Source organism: Ranitomeya variabilis, chromosome 5 (genome assembly GCF_051348905.1).
Source record: "Ranitomeya variabilis isolate aRanVar5 chromosome 5, aRanVar5.hap1, whole genome shotgun sequence".
NCBI lineage: Eukaryota > Metazoa > Chordata > Amphibia > Anura > Dendrobatidae > Ranitomeya > Ranitomeya variabilis.
The window spans coordinates 331,199,884-331,223,912 of NC_135236.1; the positions used below are offsets into that span (position 1 = coordinate 331,199,884).

Here is a 24,029-nt window from a genome sequence, read left to right on the forward strand (position 1 = left end):
AATTGCAAACACATGGTTCCATTTCACTGTAAATAAACCTAGTCTTTCCAGCCAACTGGACTTGGTCCTCAAGAAAACTCCCAATAGAGAAAAGTTGAGGACTATGCCCATTTGTCTAAAAATATAGATACAGAGAAGTGAAGGCCATGCCTCGGAAATGGAGGCACAGAAGAAAAACCACACAACGAAAACCATGGCATTTAAACCAGGTAAAAAAAAAAAATTATGGACAAGTGAAAGGCCCTCTTTAAAGCAAAATTAGACGCCAAGCAGGCAGAACTTTATGAAAACACATTAAACTGATCTTTAATAATCCACATTGGCAATCAAAATGCAACCCTCCGATGTAGGTGTAGCAACCTCCACTGAGCGTCAGTGTAGGCTACATCTCCAAATGGGGAATGTGAAATGTGTACTATACAAAACTTGATCAGAATTTTAAGAGCATTCAAGACAACAAATACAAATAAGCGTCACAAAGACGGACAGAAACATAACATAAGGAGGTACACAATATCCCTTCTCCTGGCAAGAAGACTTTTTGTGCATTTCCAAATAGAAAGAAATTAGATCTAAACCTGCCAACCATAAACTATGTATGAGGTGCTGTGCCAAACGCATTTCGGTTTCACAGCCATGTACATTTTTAAACAGGTACAATTTCAAGATCAAATGAATAAACAATCTAACTAATGTCTTCTGCGCAGACGTCAGTAACTCCTCTACCAAGAAGGTTTTTTTTCTTTCTAGAAGTCAGTGAGAAATAGAAATGGCAGTAGTTACGGTAAATCCTTACATTTCCGTTTCACAGTAAGGTTTGTTATTAGGGTTTTTCATCTTACCCCCATTACAGATCCATGCAGTAACGAATGGTATTGAGTTACATGTCGTCACATGTACCTAAAAAGTTGCTCTATCCGACCACTTAATATTTGTCCCAAATGATGTTAGCACTGTATTTAAATTGACTCTTCCAACATCACATTTTTGTGGGACTTCGCTCACCAAAACATTTGGAGGTTAGTGGCAGGCTTTAGATAGTTTAACCAATAGTGCACTGCGTACATAATAGATAACGGATAGAAACTACGGTGCCAATCATTTCCAGAGAAGGGATACTGCATCTCTCCAAGAGAACAAAGCTTGGAATAAATACAAACCCTGATAAAAAGAAAGCAGCATGCCAGATATCTCTGAAGACTGCGCCAATACTGTGAGAGCTGCTTGTACCGTAGGTCGGCAAAGTCCCCTCTTGTGTATTATCTGTGGTACTAGAGCCATCGCCTTCCCTATGTACTTCCAAATGTGCTGCTTTTCTTAATTTCCTTCAGCAGAGAAGATGAAAAAGTCGGAGGGCCTTCATCATTGACTTGCATTGGGGCAATGAAACAATGGCGGTAGCTGGGCTACATTTACAAGTGTAGTGTATATATAAAGAAGAATGAACCATCCCACATCAGACTATCCCCACCTAAATTGAAGACCCTAACAAAGGACATGGTTCAGGGGCAAAATACAATCTAAAAATAAGTGCACCATCCAACAGGAAAAGATATGAGACACAAAAAATACTGCTAGTGGAACACCCCAAGAGAAATACAGTTAGGTGGAGAAATATTCAGACATTGACAGAATCTTTGTGATTTGGGCTCTGCTTGCCACTATTTTGGATTTAAAATGAAACCACTGTGATGCAACTGAAGTGTAGACTGTCAGGTTTAATTATAAGGGTTGAACAAATATATCCTGTTAAATGTTCAGAATTTGCAACCATTTTTCGACAAAGCCTCCTCATTTCAGAGGCTCCAAAGTAATTAGACAAACTGACTGTACCATAAATAAAATGTCAATTTTTAATACTTTGTAGAGAATCCTTTGCAGACAATGACTGTCTGAAGCCTGGAATCCATGGACACCACCTAGCGCTGAGTTTCCTCCTATGTGATGCTTTGCCAGGCCTTTACCTCAATTAGTGCTTGTTTGTGGGTCTTTCTGCCTTAAGTTGCAATAAGCATGTGAAATGCATGCTCAATAAGGTTGAGATCTGGTGACTGACTCGGCCATTGCAGAATACTCAACTTCTTTGACTTAAAAAAACTCCTGGGTTACTTTTGCAGTATGTTTTGGGTCATTGTCCATCTGTGCTGTGAAACACCGTCCAATCAAACTTGCTGCATTTGGTTGAATAGGAACAGAAAGTATAGAATTCAGACTTTAAAATTCATCCGGCTACTTCTGTCTTCAGTCACTTCATCAATAGACACTAGTGCCACATTGGAAGCCATGCATCACACAGCGACCACCATGTCTTACAGAGAATGTGGTGGCTGGACTATGAGGTGTTGCAACTGTTCCCCAAACTTTCTTTTTCCCATCATTCTGGTACATGTTGATCTCAGTTTCATTTATCCAAAGAATGCTTTTTCAGAACTGGGCTGGCTTCTTTAGAGGTTTTTTTGGCAAAGTCTAATCTGGCCTTTCTATTTTTTAAGGCTGATTATGGCTTGTGGTGAATCCTCTGTATTTGCTCTCATGAAGTCTTCTCTTTATGTTAGACTTGGAAACTGAAAAACCTAGTTACTGGAGAGTGTTCTTCACTTGGGTGGATGTTGTAAAGGGTTTTTTTCTTCACCATGGAAAGGATTTTGTGATCATCCACCACAGTTGTCTTGCTTGGACATCTGGGCCTTTTTGAGTTATCAAGCTCACCTGTGCATTTTTTTTTTCCAATGTACCAAACTATTGATTTGGCCACTTTTATAATTTGTTTCTATCTGTTGACAGCATGTTGTGGGTTCACAGCAAAAGCTTCCAAATGCAAATGCCACACTTGTAATCAGCTCCAGACACTTAAGGCTACTTTCACACTAGCGTCGGGCTCGGCCCGTCGCGGTGCGTCGGGCCGAGGTTCCCGACGCTAGGGTTGTCTCCGCCGCACAACGGGGGCAGCGGATGCATTTTTCCAGCGCATCCGCTGCCCCATTGTGAGGTGCGGGGAAGTGCGGGGAGGTGGGGGCGGAGTTCCGGCCGCGCATGCGCGGTCGGAAAAAGCGGACCGTCGTGAGCAAAACGTGTAGCGTTTTTTGGTCCCGACGGTCCGCCACAACACGGCGCAACCGTCGCACGACAGTTGCGACGTGTGTCAATCCGTCGCAATACGTCACTTAATGTAAGTCTATGGGGAAAAAACGCATCCTGCAAGCACTTTTGCAGGATGCGTTTTTTCGACAAAACGACGCATTGTGGCGGATTGCAGTTAACGCTAGTGTGAAAGTAGCCTAACCTAGACCTTTAATCTGCTTAATTTATGGATTAACAAAGGAATAGCCCATGCAGCCCATTAAGGAGCTTTTGAAATAACTGTCCAATTATCTTCATTCCCTTTAAAAAGAAGCAGCTACATATTAAAAAGAAATTTGTAATTCCTAAACCCTTACTTCTATTAGGATGTGAATACCCTCAAATTAAAGCTGAGAGTCTGCACTTTAAGTCTACGTTGATTTTATAACTGTTTCTTGAATATGTTTTGGTAAACAGCTAAAATGACAAAACGTGTGTCATTGTCCAAATATTTCTAGACCTAACTGTAGCTTTTTTACTTATTTACAGCATCCAAGATGATCTTTTTCGATTTATTATCTCAACATCAATATACAAAACCTTGACCGCTTGTCATGGCTGGGTAATATTTAAGCACTGGTGCTTGAAACAGACCCAATTGTAATAAGGGGGTTGTAAATATCAACTTTTTCTTTGGACATGTGAGAAAGTAAAATAGGAGTGGGGAGCTGACTACTTTTGCTGCATGCTAGAATGCTGCACTGGAAAAAAGATGGATCTTTCATTTTTTGCTTAGTAAGGAAGAATCAGGGTGTGTGTCCACGGGCCGGATTACATCCACATTAGCTGCGGATTGAACGCTGTGTACAACCACAGCGTTCAACCCGCAGCGTCCAGATGTTACAGCATAGTGGAGGTGATTTAATGAAATCCCGTCTCCACTATGCATGCGAACACAAATCCGGTGGCCCTGCGTTTACGGACATTCGGCGCATCTTTTTAGATCGCAGCATGTCTGTTTATCTTGCGGTGACGCTCCTTCGCCACAAGGTAAATCACAGGGCCCTATGTATGGGGTGCGGAGATTCTGGATGTGTGCAATGAACACATCAGGAATCACTGCGCGTTCAGAAGGGGGCTGCGCGAGTTTTCCGCTCCATCCAAAGCGCCGTCATTACGGACGGTGGACACATACCCTAAAGAAATTAATTGAAAAAGTAAAAAATTAACTATATAACTTGTATAGTTTTTCAGATTTTTATACACACTAAAGGGATTGTCCATATTATGTACACTCACTGGCCACTTTATTAGGTACACCTGTCCAACTTCTTGTTAACACTTAATTTCTAATCAGCCAATCACATGGCGGCAACTCAGTGCATTTAGGCATGTAGACATGGTCAAGACAATCTCCTGCAGTTCAAACCGAGCATCAGTATGGGGAAGAAAGGTGATTTGAGTGCCTTTGAACGTGGCATGGTTGTTGGTGCCAGAAGGGCTGGTCTGAGTATTTCAGAATCTGCTGATCTACTGGGATTTTCACGCACAACCATCTCTAGGGTTTACAGAGAATGGTCCGAAAAAGAAAAAAAATCCAGTGGGCGGCAGTTCTGTGGGCGGAAATGCCTTGTTGATGCCAGAGGTCAGAGGAGAATGGGCAGACTGGTTCGAGCTGATAGAAAGGCAACAGTGACTCAAATCGCCACCCGTTACAACCAAGGTAGGCCTAAGAGCATCTCTGAACGCACAGTGCGTCGAACTTTGAGGCAGATGGGCTACAGCAGCAGAAGACCACACCGGGTACCACTCCTTTCAGCTAAGAACAGGAAACTGAGGCTACAATTTGTACAAGCTCATCGAAATTGGACAGTAGAAGATTGGAAAAACGTTGCTTGGTCTGATGAGTCTCGATTTCTGCTGCGACATTCGGATGGTAGGGTCAGAATTTGGCGTAAACAACATGAAAGCATGGATCCATCCTGCCTTGTATGGAGCATCTTTGGGATGTGCAGCCGACAAATCTGCGGCAACTGTGTGATGCCATCATGTCAATATGGACCAAAATCTCTGAGGAATGCTTCCAGCACCTTGTTGAATCTATGCCACGAAGAATTGAGGCAGTTCTGAAGGCAAAAGGGGGTCCAACCCGTTACTAGCATGGTGTACCTAATAAAGTGGCCGGTGAGTGTATATGTGTTGGGGACAGGATTCTGTGCCACTTACTAATATAGAAGTATTACTTGACCTTCTCATGCACTTATTAGTACAGCGCTCCTGTCCACAAATGGCTGCTGATGGAGGAGCATGTGACCAGACCTGTCCATCAGACTCCCCAATCTAATAATGCATGGGAAAGCTGTTTTTTCATTGGAGAAGGCTGGTCGACAGGTCCGGTCACAGGCTGACCATCAGAAGCCATATTGTAGACAGAAGCGCCATGCAACCATGCAACACTAGCAAGTGCAGGAAACCATAAATACTAACATATAAGTAAGTCCCCAACACATGAGTAAAAAAAAAAAAAAAAAAATCTAAAATGGAAAACTCTTTACAAAATGTGGCCATCACATGGGGAGATATAATACTTATACGCACACACATTATATATATATATATATATATATATATATATATATATTATATATATATATATATATATAGTTAGTTAAAAACCATTGTGGCATTTGGGTTTGGTTAATCATTTTGCATTGTTTGCTTACTATAGCCTCTCTGGTGCACTGTCTATTGCTGGCTGCAGAAAGATCTATCGGAGAATCTGACAGTGACTCGTTCTGACAGGGGTTCAGAACTTATTTCACTTCTTTTGAGCTCCTCTCAGCTGTTTTTAACCACAAAATTCAGTTCACTTCACGATTCAGCCCATTTTCAGTTTTTAGTTTCTCTTTTTTGCTCCCCTGCTTCCCAGAGCCATAACTTTTTTATTTCTCTGTCATGTGCCATGTGAGGGCTTGTTTTTGGAGGGACGGGTTGTACTTTTGAAAGACACCATTGCTGTTACCATAACGTGCACGTGTTTTTTTAACCATTTTCTAAAACTGACCTGCTATTATGATTCTCCAGGTCATTACGAGTTTGTAGATACCAAACATGTATAGCTTGTTTTTTTTTTAAGTGGTGAAAAAAAAATCCAAAAGTTTGTTTAAAAAAAAAAAACATAAAAAAAACCATTTTCCGAGACCAGTATCGTCTCCACTTTTTGTGATCTCGGGTTGGGCGAGTGTCGAGCGGACGTTTTTATTAATACTATTTTGGTGTGCATACATGATCTTGTGATCGCCCGTTATTACATTTTAATGCAATGTTGCAGATTTTTTTTCTAATTACGTTTACCAATCGGATTAATTATTTTTATGTATTGATAGTTCTGGCTATTCTGAATGCGGCGATTCCAAATGTGTGTATTTTTTTTTCTTTTTTATTGTTTTATTTTGAATGGGGGGTGATTTGAAGTTGGATTTTATTTTATTTTTCTCCATGGCAGACTTAAAGCTGCGATCATCCGATTGCTTGCACTACGCAAAGCAGGGCAAAAGCCCTGCTCTGTGTAGCAGAAATGCTAACTTGCTAGGAGCGCCAACCTCTGGGCAGCGCTCATAGCAATCCAGCACTGACAACCACAAGGGTCTGCTGCAGACCCCGGGTTGTCATGCCAACCCATCGGTGACCCACGGTCATGTGACACGGGCGAAGAAGGGCGGGATCAGTGACGCGCTTCTGCCGCGATCACATTAAATGCCACAGTCAGAGTCAGAGATTGACAGTGGCATTTAACAGGTTAACAGCTGACATGCTGGAAAACATATGGGCTCATCCTGTGAGCCCACATCAAAGGAAGAGACACGGCATGCACAGTACATGTTAGGCTTCTTTCACACTTCAGTTGTTTGGCGTCCGTCACCTCCGAGATAGTGATGGATCCGTCACAATTGTTGAGAAAACGGTTCTAACGGATCCATTTTTTTTACGGATCCGTTACTTGGGGGTTTTCTGGGAAAAGTATCTACTTTTTGGAGCATGCGCAATTGAAAAAGCGGATTGGGGAGACGGATCCGCCGAAATGACGGTCGCAATGAATCCGTCGCCCATAGGCGGCCATTCTATGGAATGGCAGATGCGACGGATCCGTCACGAACTGCCATTTCGGCGCAGACAAAAAAAGTTATAATGTCCGTCAATGTCTAGATGACGTCTGCCAAATCTCGACGGATCCGTCGCATGGCGGATGGAACGGACGACCATCCGCCACAATCCGTCACTAATGCATGTCTATGGGAAAATAGCGGATCCGCAAAAAAAAAAATGGCGGATCCGCTATTTGACGAAAATGGCGGTTTCAAACTGACGCCAAACAACTGAAGTGTGAAAGAAGCCTAAGGGGTTAATGTAGTCAGAAATGATAGAGCAGGTTCAGAACTTTTTTAACGTGCAGATTAGCCCTATATCTGCAGGCGAATAGCATTTTTTTGATGTGACAGGTTCCAATTAACACATTCCGGAGCCAGCAATAGAAGGTACGGTAATCAGTAATTTTTTCTCATGAAACCCACTTGCAAAAATCGAATGTAGTCAACGTTCAAACATTTACGTTAGAAACAAAAATTGTTCGAATCCATTAACATTTCTCAAATCCCATCTAAAAAAAAAAAAAATGAAAAAAAAAAGCTTAATGTAGACAGGTGCTTCCCTCGCAGAGCTATTTAGTGGGTGTGATATCCAATGCACATGGTTGCCTTATTGACAAGAGGCAGCCTCAGAAATGCGCTGCTTAGAGGAAAATGGTTTTATATTATTGCAAGGCATGACAAGGTAGTAATAGCAAAATTGGGAGAATAACCCAATGGTGTCTTGGTTTCCTCCCACAATACAAAAACGTGCGGACAGTTATAACCAGCTTTGATCTGTACCACATGAGCAATACCAATTGAGGAAACATGATAATCATCATATTGATGGAACGTAATCATGGAATATAGTAATTACAGTAAATCAGTAGGTGACACATAAGAGCAAGAAAAGCCAATTAATAATTCATGATGATTACAAATGAATGGCTAATCCTAGCGCATGAAGAACACTAGAAGCCAGTGAGGCTCCAGGATGTGTCATGAAACGTCTTAATAGACAAGTTATTCCAATGCCGGTATGGTTACACTTTCGTTCCTCTCAGCAGGATGTGGTTTTAGACAATTCAGGGCCCAGCTTAGCTGAAAACCCAGCATGTCACAGTCCACGTCTGCATTGTGCAGGAATAACCTCCGTTCTGCTCAAAGGAAAGCCAAGGACACACTCGGGTGGAGATATGCGTTAGTGCAGAACTTGTGTCACACAGGACTCACTATACTCCAAGGATGTAACCAGGCCAGTTCTATCATTCCGCTGGATGCTGTGCCTCAAATGTAGAAATCCCTGGCAAGTGATTGGATGTTACAGGGGACAGTATGCATTGCTGATCAATCTGAATTCCTGAGAAGCTTTAGTAATGCCCTCAAGTTATAGATCAGGTACAACCGATGGGATCAACACCGTTCGGCACAATGGGGCACTTCATTCATGCCACTCCATTCATTCTCTATGAGGCTACCAGAAAAAGCCAAGTGCATTGACAATCCAGTATAATGGGCATATACAGTAAGTGCTCCATTCTGCCGATTGATGCAGGTGCCAGCGGTTGGATCCCCACCGATCTATAAGTAATCACCTATCCAGAAGTCGTTCATGACATTTTCTTTATTTGTTCCACATAAGTTTGACACACACAGTTCACTATCCCAGCCATACCCTGCTCAATAAAATGGATACTGCGTATTACTCACATTGGAAAACGGATTTTGCTTTGCATTTCTAGTCAGTTACCATAATGATTTCAGCACACTTATGTGGAAAAAGAAACCATGAACCCACATTTAACCCTTTGAATACCCTAGCCCAGCGTCATTTGGCTTGGCCATTCAGCTAATCAGAAATATATTTTTGACATTTGCATCACATTCACATTTCCAAAAGCTCTACTGCTAGTTTTCACCCACTGATGCTTCCATCCATAAAGCATCCAAAGGGTTAAAGGGACAGGTGCCACACTAAAGTTCATTAGTCATAAAAACACTTCATGCTTGAAGAACGCACACTTTCGGAATGTACTGAGTATTTCCTCCCTTTACCTTCTTCTTTTTCCACCTATGACTGGAGGCGATTTAACCGTTCGCGTTGATACGATCTGACAATGAACTGTTCCAAGTAACAACATTAGCCATATTGGTCCGATAACTTCAGTAAGTGGGACGCAGTGAGGCCCTGGTGATATGGTGAATAATACTACTGAGGCAACTGCAAAACAGAAGCAGAACGTATATTAAGTGCTAGAGACATACACGAGATGACAACCCCAACAATTAGGGCTCATTTCCACATGCGAGGCACACGTCCGTATCTCGCATGTGGAAACCAAGCTGTGGAGCCGGCACTCCAGAGCGGAGCGTGCGGCCGCATAGGAACACAGAGCTGCACAGCTCCGCTCCAAAGTGCCGGCGCCAGAGCTTGGTTTCCGCATGAGAGACACGGACGTGTGACTCGCATGTAGAAATGAGCCCTTACAGAGAATGTACATTTCACATAAAGATGGAGAGGTCTGACCGAGTGTCATGGTGGCCAACAAGGCTGAGTACACCTGGAGAACGGGGAGCTGAAGGCCCTGCTCACAGTAGTGTTGAAAGCTCCATATTTAGAGAATCCATCAGAAACATAATAGACCCGCTAAGGTGCAGCCATAGAGCTCACCCACCAGGGGTTAATAAGCGGTGGCAAACTGTGCCAGCGTGAGGTTTAACTGCAAAACATTGCAGCCAATAACAGGGTAGTCAGAGTATGGCCTCACAGGCAGCAGAGACGCAGACTGGCAGTTCTTCTTACTGACTGTTAATGGCTGCAAGGTCATTTTAGATCCATCTACAAAGGAGTATGTATACTGGCAGAATTTGCGGCCAATAAGCAAGATTGAGGCTTAACAGCAATATGACCACTACTCAGACAACCCCTTAAAGGGAATCCGTCAGCAGGCCATTTAATCTGAGAGTAGCATAACATAGTACACGAGAGGCCGATTTCAGGGATGTGGCACATGTGTTGAAGTTCCAATGCAAACAGTGTTTTTTGTTTTTTTTTTCCAGCAGATTAAAGGGAGCCTGTCACCATGAAAGTTACAGACCAGGGGGAGCAGAGCAGATTGATATACAGTTTTGCGAGAAAAGATTTCATCCTCTGCTCTTTATGGAATTTTGGGTCCAATGGGCAATCCCCATCAGTGACTGACAGCTTGCTCTGTATGCATGCAGCGATAGCGGTCACTGATCTCAGACGGCCAAAAATCACAGACTGGCCAGATTAAATGATTAAATCACAGGTTATACTGAATCTTTTTCACACAGCTCAGCTTCCCCTGCTCTATAACATGGTGCTTCCACAGATTGGGCTGCATTTTCATGGTGACAGGTTCCCTTTAAGACTGTCAGGACTACAGCTCACATGACCAGCAGTCAGGCTCCTCAATGTAACCCCACCCCCACCACTGAGAAGCAGCTTGCACACAATGCAGTGTACGCTTCTGCCAGCTGGGAGTGTGGATGGGGTTAAACACGGAATACACCTGGTTCTACTACAACCAATCGGACAAAACAGGTATTTCTATAAAAACTACACCAAGCAGCCCAGTAAGTGATACATATCTGGAATAAGGCTCAATTGCCCTATCTTATGCTGCTCTCAGATTATATAGCAAAAACATGGTCGACAGATTCTCTGCAAAGACTGAACAGAACTGAGAAGCTTGCAGTGTGTTCTAATAAAGTAAGCGGCAAATGAAAAAATTGGTAAAAAAAATTAGTTTAATAAAACCATCTACATTACAAAATGCACTGAAAGAAAACATACAAGGTGTCAGGAACAATCCTGGTGCTCCAATGAGATCGCATCATCTCTGTATTAATGAGGAGCTAGATTCGGAAATCTACTGACACGCCTGCCTTCTGTGATCTATAATTACACGGAAAATTCCAGAAATATTTATATTGGGACATGGATGGGTAGAGCATTTCCAAAAGCAATCTGTTTCCACCATGATCATGTGTGAATACATTGTTCTGTGTGTAAAAAATAAAATCATTTTAGTCCTGACACGGTTATCAAAGTGGCTTTTATAATTGTAACCTCAATAAATATAAATCATATGTGCAAGCTAAAAATACCGTAAGTTGCCATGGAAACAAATACCAGCAAGGGAATGCAAATAAAAGCTACCCGGGCGCAGGCAAAAAGGTCATCCACACTAGTTACTTGACTGCACCATAAATTATTTCGTGTGCTCTCATTTACCGTAGCACAGGTCACCATAGGCCTCGGAATCAATAGTCTGCTGAGCTAACGGAGGAGTCTATTGTCATTGAAATGCCTTGTCAGCTGAATCTAAAGCACAATGTGAGGGGAAAACCGGAATACGGACATCCAGGTATAACAGGCTAATAGCCAGGACCCCATTCCATTTATTGAATACACTAAAAAAGCCATCAGGCAAAATGTAAAACAGCAATACAAGGTATTAATGTCAGCTGCATGATCTATCTGGCTGTAAGTGTAAGGCCAGGCATGGATGAAGCCAGCCCACCTGGACCAGTGGGGAAAATAAGGGCACGCGCTGCAAACTAGTAGAATGTAGGACACCAATCCGGTTCCCCGCTTTCTTGATCCTATTTAATTTGAATATTTTAAATGCAAAAAACATTTGAAGATATGTGCGGATCTGCTGTGCAGGGGGCACTAACATGCAGTGGGGTGAGATGACGGCATCTTGGTGCGGACGTTGTACTATGCACAATGGCGGGATGAGCGCCCCTTCGAGTGCCTATTATAGTAGGGAGGTGGGAGAGTATGCCGAGGGGACACCGCATGCAGTTTACCTTTCCTGTGATCCCCATTCACATTAGACTAATGATGGATGAACCTGCGTATTCTGATGGCAAAACAAGTGCTACTGTGTATGGAGCAATGGCGGTAGGCCAAATAATAGGCAGCGATCTAATGTGTAGTCAGCAGGAAAGCCCCTGCTTCGCCATTCCTTCATTCAGGCTCTTGTACCTCTGGTGTACAGCTTTCCCTTTGCTGTCCTGTATTTCAGGCTCAGCTCGATTCCCAGTATATTGGCTGCCGCGAGCGAGTGGCATTCAGGGATTTCCTGTTTCGCTCCTCTGAATGAGCACGTGCAGTGGTGGCAGATTACCCGCATGCGTAGATTGACCCAAAGGACTTGACAAGCTTTCTTTTACCATGCTTTGGAGGTTTGGGCACAGTTGCTGTGGATAGATCAATGGTAGTCTAGCAGGAGCTGAGCATAGGACAATAGGGAGGAGTAAGCTACAAGCGGTCTACATCATGAAATGAATGGAGGGAACGTATCTTCAGCATCAATATGGGGTTTTAGATTTTTTTATTGCTTTTATCTCTGAAAATCTCATTTTTTACCATGTATGGGATCTTTCAAGCAGATCTGCCACTAGATTTTATTATAAGAACTGTGCATAATTTTAATTAGACCTGAGGAGGCTGGTGTATTCCTTAGAAAATCCGTAAAAATAACTGCATAATTCTCAAATTAAACTGTAATTGGACTCCTAAAATGTTCATTTTAATTTTAAGCAGGGAATTAAGGAGGACTATTTAGTCATTCTGACAAGGTATTTTAAATTAAGTACACCATCCTCGTCGGGTTTAAAGGGAACCCATCGTCTCAACTCATGCAGCTCAAACCACAGACAGCATGAATAAGAGCCTGGCTGCACAATTACAGCCACATACGTTTTTCACTGAAGTGCTCTGTTTCAGATAAAATATAGCTTGAACTCCAGCCGGAGGCCATAGCCAGAGACTAGACTACTCCAGCGCCACCACCGGCTGGCTCTTTTGATTACATTTCCAGGTGATTGATCAGTTTTTCCCTTGTGTTTACGTTAGGAGAGACCTGTCAATCACCTGCAGCAATGCAAGGAGAAGCCAGGTGGGGGCCATGGCCAGGGAGAAGCCAGGTGGGGGCCATGCCCAGGGAGAAGCCAGGTGGGGGCAATGGCCAGGGAGAAGCCAGGTGGGGGCAATGGCCAGGTGGGGGGCATGGCCAGGGAGAAGCCAGGTGGGGGCCATGGCCAGGTGGGGGGCATGGCCAGGGAGAAGCCAGGAGGGGACCATGGCCAGGGAGAAGTCACCAGCAAACCATGACCAGAGAGGAGACTAACCCAGTGCCACCACCAGCTGGGCTCTTCTCATCACTGCTCCAGGCAATTAAATCTGTTTCTCTTTCATGTGTACATAAAGAGCAACCAGTAAATCACATGCAGCATTGTGGGCAAAAGACAGCTGAGGAGCACAACCAGAAATGAGACTAGTCCAGATCTTCTAACTATATATTCTATGAAACAAAGTGTTTGAGAAAAATTAATAACTGGCTACAATTGTGAAGCCAAGCTTGGATTTATGCTGCCCACAGCTTGGACAGCATGAACCAGATGACAGATTCCCTTTAAGAGATCTGTTGACAGTTCTGCTTTCAATCAATGATGACCCTGGTGCCCAACATGCAAGGCACAGCATTGATTGCTGTACTGTAACAAACCCTACTGCCGTATATCCAACAGATTATATAGGGGTAACCCAGCCATTATGTACAAGTCTGCAATTTGCATATTTACGGCCACATTCCAACTAGATGTATCCAGCCTCACTCAATACACTTGCATTGAACGACGCCGCGCATGTCTAGTCGACATGTGACCGCATATATGCAAATCATATACTTGTGGTCACGAGCCTGATGCTCCCAGCGCAGACACAGCCGATTCCTCACAGCGCAGAGACTGCAGACTTCTACCCCAAGGATGGACAGTCCATTTAATCTTGAAGTAAACAATGAAGGATACCATGCAACAACCATACATTTCTTGAAAATAATGATTTGATACACATTAAAGTGCAAAACAAATATGAATTGCATTTCACTATGCAATGAAAAAGCTTTATTTCATAAATCAGAAAAAAAACCTTTACTGACAAACAAGAAGTTTGTTAGGTTTATTATAGCATGGGCCTTGCGTGTTTTATTATCTGGTATAGTGACAATATGTTGTTAAATCTATTCATAAAGCCAGTTTTTTCTTGTGAAGCTTCCATAATGGATTTTTTTTTTGTCTTGTAGGATTGTTTGATTATTTTTGAATACAAAAACTTGTCCATTGGGAGATGTAGATTTCTATCTTGTTACAGTTCTTTCCCCACAAAGCAATATTGTTTCCACTGCCTACAGAAAATCTGTTCAGAGCATAAAAAAGCCGAGCAGTTGTAAAACCAATAACATATGTTTCCTGCGAACCACAAGGGAGAGCTGTGTAAATTGTTGCTACACGGTACAGCGACAGACTGCGCAGAGATGTTCCTGAGCATCTAAATGAGCTCTATTCATTTGCATCAGAGCGCAGAATATTTGGGATGAGTAAGCGCCTACATTTCTATAAAGGCTGGCAACAGAAGGGGTTTTTGTACCCATGACTTATACAGAAGACACGTAACAAGCTCAACTATGAGTCAGTGTCTGCTGCATTGGTTGTTTTCTAGCTACAAACCCAGGATTGAAGCCACAAGACAAAAAGCTGATGAGAAATATTTGCATTACCAAGTCCATACGATCTGGAAGGATTAATTGGGATATGTTTGAAAATCAATACATCACGTTGATTAAAGGAGTTTTCCATCTTGAAAGGGTTTTCACCCAATGAAAAAAAGCTGTATTTCCATTACCATGATCTAGCACTTAAAGGGAACCTGTCACCCCCAAAATCGAAGGTGAGCTAAGCCCACCGGCATCAGGGGCTTATCTACAGCATTCTGTAATGCTGTAGATAAGCCCCCGATGTAACCTGAAAAATGAGAAAAAGAGGTTAGATTATACTCACCCAGGGGCGGTCCGGTCCGATGCGTGTCGCGGTCTGGTCCGTGGCCTCCCATCTTCATAGGATGACGTCCTCTTCTTGTCTTCACGCTCCGGCGCAGGCGTACTTTGTCTGGGCTTTTGAGGGCAGAGCAATGTACTGCAGTGCGCAGGCGCCGGGAAAGGTCAGAGAGCCCCGGCACCTGCACACTGCAATACTTTGCTTTGCCCTCAACAGGGCAGACAAAGTACGCCTGCGCCGGAGCGTGAAGACAAGAAGAGGACGTCATCCTATGAAGATAGGAGGCCCCGGACCGCGACGCCCATCGGATCGGACCGCCAGGTGAGTATAATCTAACCTCTTTTTCTCATCTTTCAGGTTACATCGGGGGCTTATCTACAGCATTCTGAGCCCCTGATGCCAGTGGGCTTAGCTCACCTTCGATTTTGGGGGTGACAGGTTCCCTTTAACCACTGCAGCCAATCCCCTGAAGCGGATATAGACATCATGAGCTGCTGAGCTCAGTGACTGGCTGCAGCAGTTACATGTGCGGTCGTCGTGATGTAACTGCTGCAGCCAGTAAAGAAAAGCAGTTGCATTCACCCTGCTCCCAGTGATTATTGTTTTTACATAGTGAAAAATTATGAGGGTAAAAAATGTAAACTTGGAAGACCCATTTAATATCACTAACAATACTTGCATAATCACATGCTACTCAACATTTAGTTTTCATAAATGTTGCGAATATATTTAAAAAAAAAACAGGAAAAAAAACTACATATTTGCTTGCTAAAACCTTCACAAGCAATCACAACTAAACAATGGAATCAAAGGTGTCAGTCACTGTCTACATAATTACCAGTTGACCACAATGAATGCTGCTGGAAAGCTCAGCCCAGTACCTTGGTACATTAATAATGCATTCCAAAGTGATGTGCACATACAATACTAAAAGCACAAGGACACGTTGAAGGTTTCCTCTCTCAAGTAAACTAGGCCAAGTGTACAAGCCCTGAGCAGAGAAAAGTAAATCAAGTATACAGACTCTCCCAATGCTTCATTACACCAACCTTGTAGGAGATAGAGTAGAAGCAGCCAGGAGAAAATGACCTTTGATGTTACTTGAAGCCACCATCTGAAGAAAAATGGAAAGAATACAACTCGAACAATTCCTTTTCTTGTAAGGGATGTCCATGGACTTTCTGGCTTTGCTTTTGCAAAAGCAGAACCTAGTTTGAAAAAATAAAAATAGTATAATTAAAAGGATTATTCCAAAAATGACAATATTTTTCGCAAAGTACGATATCTCCATGGCTACTGTTAACAGGCTGTAAAAGTCCAACATTAAGGTTTCTTTATTGTAGCCTTGTGACGGTTTTCATTTCTTTCTGCACCTCAGTGCATTCAACCTCCCCGGATCTGGTTGGGAGATCCTATTCTTATCTCATAAAACTACATTTCCCAGCAACACACTGCTTCTTCTCAGTGCTGCGGGTCCCACCCCATGCTCTAAAGTGAGCTTTCTAATATAGATCTCAACATGAGTAAGTATTTCTATAGATGGTGTCACCATTAATCGTTTTCAATGTAGTGACTGTGACCCACTATTTGACTAATATTCATTACTATTTACAATTCCACATTTCTTTGGTGGTTCATGGGGATCTTCAGCGTATGATCATGCTCTCCCCTGTATGTATTGCAGAGCCAAGCATAGCATAGTCAGGGCAATGGGGATGCTGTGAGAGTCTGGAGGACATTTTATTTGACAGGGTCAGAGGTTCATCTGTTTACATGAATCAAATAGGGTCATTAGGTGCAGCTGATATCAGTCGGATCTTCAGCATAACTCTGTAACCCGAGCTACAACAATGTTTTTTTAGATAGGGTCAATTGGAGCCCCGGAGCGTATTAGAGTATTAGAATTAGTACTACTGGAGATCGAATCCAGTAGCAACAGATGGTAGTCCTGGAAGGGGCCATCAATGTAGAGGGTGCAAATCGGTGCAAATTTTAAAATGGGCTGTATTGGCACACATAATTAATTCTTTATGCGAGATCACATTGTGATTTTGGGAATAACCTTTAATAATTGTAGTTTTTATTGAAGTTATACAATTAATGCATTGAAGAGAAAACATTCATAAATAAAAAAAATAAAAAAAAAATAAAAAAAATATTTTCATACTGAACTATTAAGTCTATCCTACATATGAACTGAATATTAAGTGAAGTCTTCACCTTATGACAAGTTCATTATAACAATCATAGTAACCCATGGTATATCATGTCATCAATGCAATATTGGGTACAGCTATATAGAAGTGTGTACGTATAAGACTAATTGCATATCTGTCCGTGCCTGGGAAAATCCAAGCTTAGAATTACTCAATGATATGCTATGCTTTCTATGTCAGCTACGCAATTATATGCTGCGACCAGTAACAAAAAGCACATTGTGTGCATCGACTCTCTTATTTGGTGAAAATCACATCTCCAAATGATTATTTAGATGACTTTGTAATCTCATGTGAGTATTGCGTGTTCACAGTGGCCATTTCTGAAGACCTTGCATTCACTCTGGGTATTTATGGAGATGACAAATTATGACAGGCAGTATTGTAAAATTGATAGCACCTCCAGGCAACAGGACAAACTTTGCAGGCCTAAGGCACCATGCACCTGACAGCTTGGGACAGCCTGCTATTACCTTGCACTTGCCTGACATCTTTTTCCATTGTGATCTTATGGTAATTTGAGCCGCTAATAGTAACACAATCGCACTGCAGAAGGAGACTCCTAATCACAGTTAAATACTTTACCTCTCACGAGATCCACATCAATGAGGTCTGGCTTAACGTGCCCGGTTTTCTTTGGCTTGTTTCGTAAACCCTGCACAAGCAAAGACAAAAACAAATTCAGCCATTTCCATCTAGTGTGACAAATATTTGGACCTGTAGTAACTAAGATTTGTGTGTCAGCTGGCCATACACATCAGGTAGATTTCTGCAGGACGCCCAGTCCCCACGATTGTCTCAGTCAGACCCAGAGCTGTGGAGTCGGAGCCCATTTTGGTGGAGTTGGAGTCATGGAGATTGAGGAGTCGGAGGTTTGGCGTACCGACTCCACAGCCCTGGTCAGGCCTGCTTGTGTTTTGAACAGTGAGAGTGGAGCGAGGTACTGCCAGACAACTATCGTGACTAGTCACCCCTGGAAGTACAAGGACCGGGCATTGAAATTCAAACAGCCCCATCCTTCCGTCCCTCAAGATCATCTGTTTGAGGAGTTGGGAGGGTCCCACACATGCAACATATTCGGTCAGTCCAGGTGAAATGGGGAACAAAGCCAATATTTAACGTGTCAGTCCCATTCTGAGGATCGGAGAGATCCCAACAGGAAGACAGCCAGTGATCAGTAGGTCATCCCCTAAATTATATATAAGGGACAACATATACTTAGTACAACCCCTTATTTCTAATGTATAAGGGCACCATTAAGAGATACTAAGATCTTGAGATAAACGTTTCTTAACCTTGTACACGCTGTTTGTCACTTTCTAATATATTTCTGCAAGTGTTGAGACACGGTTTTGTATGGTCCGTTTGTATTGTACATATAAATAGTAGAGACGGTAATTTACTGAATTTTTTTTATTAATGGATTATTCCTTCTGTTTTAGTTCTGCTAAGTATCACACGACCCACATTCTGGACAGAAGTCAGTTTTTCCATGCAGTCCTCTGACACCCGCGATGTGAATCTCATAATATAATCTCATCATAAATTGACTGACTTTTGGTACACACATTCAGAACAGGATTTGGGGAGTAAGAGCGCAAGTTATGTGACAAGGGAGGAAAAACTGGAGTGATCATTTGAAAACTAATCAGGCAGTATGCAAATTAGCATCACTACTATCTACCCAAGTACATTGCAAATGGAACACTACACAAAAAAATATCACTTCTAGAAATGTTTTGGTTTATTTTGTAAAGCAGTTGCATCAAGTTCTTTGATAAAATTACAAAGAGCTTTATAAAAAAAAAAAAACAATTCTGCAATTTACCGCATATCAAAAATCCTCTCAGTTCTCAAGTACAAAGAGAAAATTAAAATGCTACACTGTACAGCTCGTTGCCTAGGTTACCGGCCACTTTAAAGGGAACCTGTCACATGAAAAACAATATTAACCTACAGATGTGTGGTTACTCTGCAGGTTAACGGCTTTCTGAACCTACCTGGCACCCGCTCTTAGACCCCCCTCTGCCATGAGGAAATTAACTTTATTCCTCATGGCAACGTTCAGGTGCAAGTCACAGGAGTGGCGCCTGCGTGGGTTCAGTCACTATGTATAAAGAGCAGCCGCTGTAACTGCGCCCCCAGCACAGAATGCTGAGCTGCAGTCAGTCAGTGCTGGAGGCGCGGTTACACTGAATGGTGACTTAAACCCGCGCCGGCACCACCCCTGTGACTTAGTGCCAAACACTACTGGGAGGCATAAAGTTAATTTCCTCCCAGCAGAAGGGCTCCAAGTGTGGGCACCAGGCAAGATCAGAACACTTAACTTTCAGATTAACCCCGCATCTGCAGATTAATAACGTTTTTTCCAAGTAATCTGTCCTCTTTAGAGTCTCAGAGTAGCCGGTAACCAAGGTAAAATATACGCACCACTCACAGGCTCTAAGCACTAGATCCGGCTTGTGCTGCACTGAAGAGGATCGGCTCCTACCAGCCTCATACTACCCCTTACGCTTCTGCCAGCCTCTGACCCCTTACGCTTCTGCCAGCCTCTGACCCCTTACGCTCCTACCAGCCTCTGACCCCTTACGCTCCTGCCAGCCTCTGACCCCTTACGCTTCTGCCAGCCTCTGACCCCTTACGCTCCTACCAGCCTCTGACCCCTTACGCTTCTGCCAGCCTCTGACCCCTTACGCTTCTGCCAGCCTCTGACCCCTTACGCTTCTGCCAGCCTCTGACCCCTTACGCTTCTGCCAGCCTCTGACCCCTTATGCTCCTACCAGCCTCTGACCCTTTACGCTTCTGCCAGCCTCTGACCCCTTACGCTTCTACCAGCCTCTGACCCCTTACGCTTCTACAAGCCTCTGACCCCTTACGCTTCTACCAGCCTCTGACCCCTTACGCTTCTACCATGCTGCAGAGTCAAAGCTGCCTCTGCTAGCAGCCTAGGGGAGATCACAATTTGAATCAGCGGTGCAACTATGCAGCTGGTCTTATATGTCAATCTTAAGGAGCACAACATTCTCTGGCATCCAAGGTCCCGAGAACCAGTGAGCTTTTAAAGATTGAAGATACAAACCCCCTTTAAGTAATTTGGCTCTCCTAGCTCAATGGTAAACCGGGAGCCAGCAAGCGAGCTACATGGAAAGAACCAAAGGGCCAAACAGCCACTGTTTAATCAGATGTTGCCCACTTAGAGTACCTAGCCCAGTACCCAGGAGTTGTTGGCAGATTTCCACTGACCCCAATTATAAGAGAGTTACGACAGCTTGGTCCTTCTACTATACAGGATTTGTGCCATTCTATAGCTCAGGCATTATATTCCAAAAAACAGAAATTATAGGATGAACTCTAACATGTGCCTCCCGAAGAGTGGAGTACCGCACTGCACAGAAGGGCCAATCAAACAGAAAAGCGTTTCAAAGGGATTGTGGCCAAAATGTTTTTATTCATTTATACTTTATCACCTTTAGTTATAAATAAATATAAAAAAAAAACACAAGGAAACCAAAGTGTATGCAAATACACTAAAGGCATCTAGAGTTTCTATTAGCAGAAAACGGTCATAAATAGTACATTACATTTACATACTCTGGCAGCTAACATCCAAGATTTTAATATATTCATACTTTCGCAAATTCATTCTTAAACCTCTGTAACCCCAAACTGTACTAAACCGATGATGTACACCACTGCAGTCAGCATACACAGATCAGAACATTTTTAATATTTCCCCTAGGACTGAGACCAAGGTGGAGGTCATACGTAAATTTGACATGCTGAATATACTATTCAACAGTATAAAAAGGAAACTTACATTTTATTAGCGGAAATTAACATTAAACGCATTGCTGACATTTACATGTGTAGTGTATATACCTGGGTGAGAACAGATTTACATATCAGAAATCGTCAAAGTCTCTCTAAACGTCATGCATTGTGGAGGAAAAGCCATGCTGCGCCCAACACATCTATTGGCTTGTAATGTGCATGGTAACTACAGTTAGTAGGTCCTAAGCAAAGCTCTTATGTAACCAAGTAAGACCTAGATCAGAGGTATCCTATGTGCCAGGAACCAGAATGGGAGGCCAGTACAATAGATCAGCCATGAATGGAGGCCAGTACTCAAGGCAGTGCTGCTAATGAAGCATTGGGACTTCCAGAATCAGATATTCTGATCAGTGATGTCCTCAATATCTCAAGTCCAGGTTTAATGGGGTTGTCCCCGGAAAATAATTTAGTACTCTTCAACAGGATAGGTGATAGCGTATTGATTGGTGGGGGTCTGACCACTAGGATCCACATCGGTCGGCAGAACAGGGAACTTTTATCCCGTTAGATTGGACCAGCAGTGTGCAAGGTCTATCACCTCTCTAAGTGCTTTTTCTGCCAGTCCTAGAGAAAATGAATTGTGCATCAGCCAGGCATCCAACCTGCCACTCCATTTTGGAATGGGGGAAAAGTGTTGGGATCAAAATTCCTCATTCTGCCACTCAGTGCAGGTTCGAGTGGTCAGACATCCAACAAGCAGTAAGATACCACCTAACAACCACTTTAAACATAGGTTGGTGACCTCTAACCTAGACATTTCACAGTAGCTTTAAATAAGAAATCTGGCAAGGTTTTGCTTATTAAATGTTACTGTAGTATAACATGCAATTATCCAAACACAGCGAGAATTCTTAAAGGGAACCGGTCAGGAGATCTGTGCTGTCTGAACTGGGGGGGGGGGGGGGGGGGCATGAAACAGGGACAGACGCCTTTATTTTTTTTTTTTTTAACTAACAGCTCCTTGATTGACAGGTTTTACACAAAAAGGGAGGTCCTGACTGGTATCCTTTAAATTCATTCCCATAGGTTTGCACACATTTTCAGAGAACAAACTGCAGAAAGTGTTAGAAACACAGAAATACAATATCAGGATGGCAGTTATCATGGCATCTGAGTAGTACTGTAATAGTGATATGGTACCAAATCATTTCCAGTTAGACACCACACAAGTCACACTATGCAGGTCTGTATTACTTACCAATCTAATGAACTGTATACAATCATAAAAAATACCATAAAAAATGAATCATCTTGGGTTACACATTTCATGGAAAAGGTTGTGACTACTTGACATGGTTAAACATGACCATGTTACCTAAGAAGGGCAACTCATATCCAGCAAAATTATCAGGTTCTGTCACTGCACTGTTTGTGCTGATAAATTATATTATATAACTAAGCAAATATAAAAGTCAAAAACTACAGGTACTGTTTGTTGTGTGAACACTAAAACTAGCTTCAAAGAGGACCTTCCATCAGTCTGAGCAGGTTAAATTGGCCACTCAGCTCTACAGCCACAATAGATGTGGACTTCTCCTGCATGAGGTGGACCAATCAAAAGCTGGCAGTATTATGCAGGGGAGAAAAGAACACGCCCTCCTCTCCTCACTGATCACACAGCTCTGCAGTCATTACATTCCTTTCACTTAAAATAAGCTCTGGAGGCGGAATCTGAGGGAGATCACTGTCTGCCCTGTAGTTCTTAACTCATTTCATATTTTAAAAAAACTGAAGAATCCTCAGGAATAAAACATTGGATTGCAGACATTAAGAGATCATTATATTCCACTTTCTATGACCTGCATGTCCATGTAGACTGTTTAGGAAAGTTGACCCTACTGACATTCCTTTTATACGGTGTATGAATATATATGTATATATTTTATTTTTTTTCCTTTTTCAGTGTACATGATTTGGATTAAATAGCGTTTATATTTAGTGTCAAGTTATTTTCATTATATGTTTTTTTAGAAGGACTCCTGTTGATGAAATCCTTTGCACTTTATCTTTCTCGATCGCTTATTTGTATTGAAAAAAAATAAATAAATAAGGGCACAAATGTTTATGAATATTACGATAATAAAGGTACAATGGGCCTTATTTGATATGTAAAGTAAAAAATACCCTATTAAACCTCCATCAGGTGTTCAAAGACTTTTTTAAAAAAAAAAATATTAAAAGATAACAGTGACTGTTGAAATAAGAGCCAGCAAAATTACCTTGATTTCCCTTTGTTCCACGGATTTCTCCCATATTTGCTGGTCATAGGCTCCAATCTACAAAACAAAAAAAAAGCACATTAGAAAGTAAAAAGATAACTGTACTTTTCCAGACTTTGCATAACTCAAAAGTACAAGCGCATATTACAAAATTTGTATTATGTGTTATCAAATAAATATGCTTCTTTCTCCAGTTATCAGTCACTTCTACCTCATGAACTCACCATCCACTCTATGGGAAAAAAATATATCTATATCCAACTTGCTAGAAATTGTGTGCCAGCACAGTGAGGTGTCAGGTTCAACTCTTACTAGAGGAAGATGGAAAAGGAGCGAGGAGCAGAGTAGTAAATGAAGCAGAGGGAGACATTGAAAGAGTGTACAGATATTTTTAACAAGCCTTTTGCCTGAACCTAGTGCTGGAGTCACATCTACACTGATCACGACTACTGCATAATTTACTCCATGATTTTGCAGCTTCGGTTGGTGTGCTGCCAACTATGGAATAGAAAGCGCGAATCTATCTGGGTATTGGTATATGGGAGAGATTATAGCCGCAAGTCTTCTCCCAACAGCTCACTGTCAACTGCACATTAACCAGAGACCAACAACGCAGCGTGATTGTTCAAATCAAGTGCAGGCGCTCGGTACACAGCCAAAAAGTCAGAGATGATAATCAGAGAAGAGAGGAGATAGCGAGA

General features: G+C 42.5%; 1 protein-coding gene across 4 annotated transcripts in view; it reads right to left on the reverse strand.

Moving 5' to 3' along the window:
- PHTF2 (putative homeodomain transcription factor 2) overlaps nucleotides 1–24,029 on the reverse strand; it is a 152,321-nt gene that overhangs the window by 39,960 nt on the left and 88,332 nt on the right. For 3 of the 4 annotated variants that reach the window (XM_077264706.1, XM_077264705.1, XM_077264708.1), the window contains exons 3-7: nucleotides 23,329–23,385; nucleotides 17,864–17,933; nucleotides 16,112–16,270; nucleotides 9,243–9,408; nucleotides 1,161–1,325 (exon numbers count right to left, since the gene is read on the reverse strand). In XM_077264706.1, coding sequence (XP_077120821.1) covers nucleotides 1,161–1,325; nucleotides 9,243–9,408; nucleotides 16,112–16,270; nucleotides 17,864–17,933; nucleotides 23,329–23,385 — 617 coding nt within the window. The remainder of the gene's footprint in view (nucleotides 1–1,160; nucleotides 1,326–9,242; nucleotides 9,409–16,111; nucleotides 16,271–17,863; nucleotides 17,934–23,328; nucleotides 23,386–24,029) is intronic. The other variant, XM_077264707.1, reaches the window with a different exon arrangement.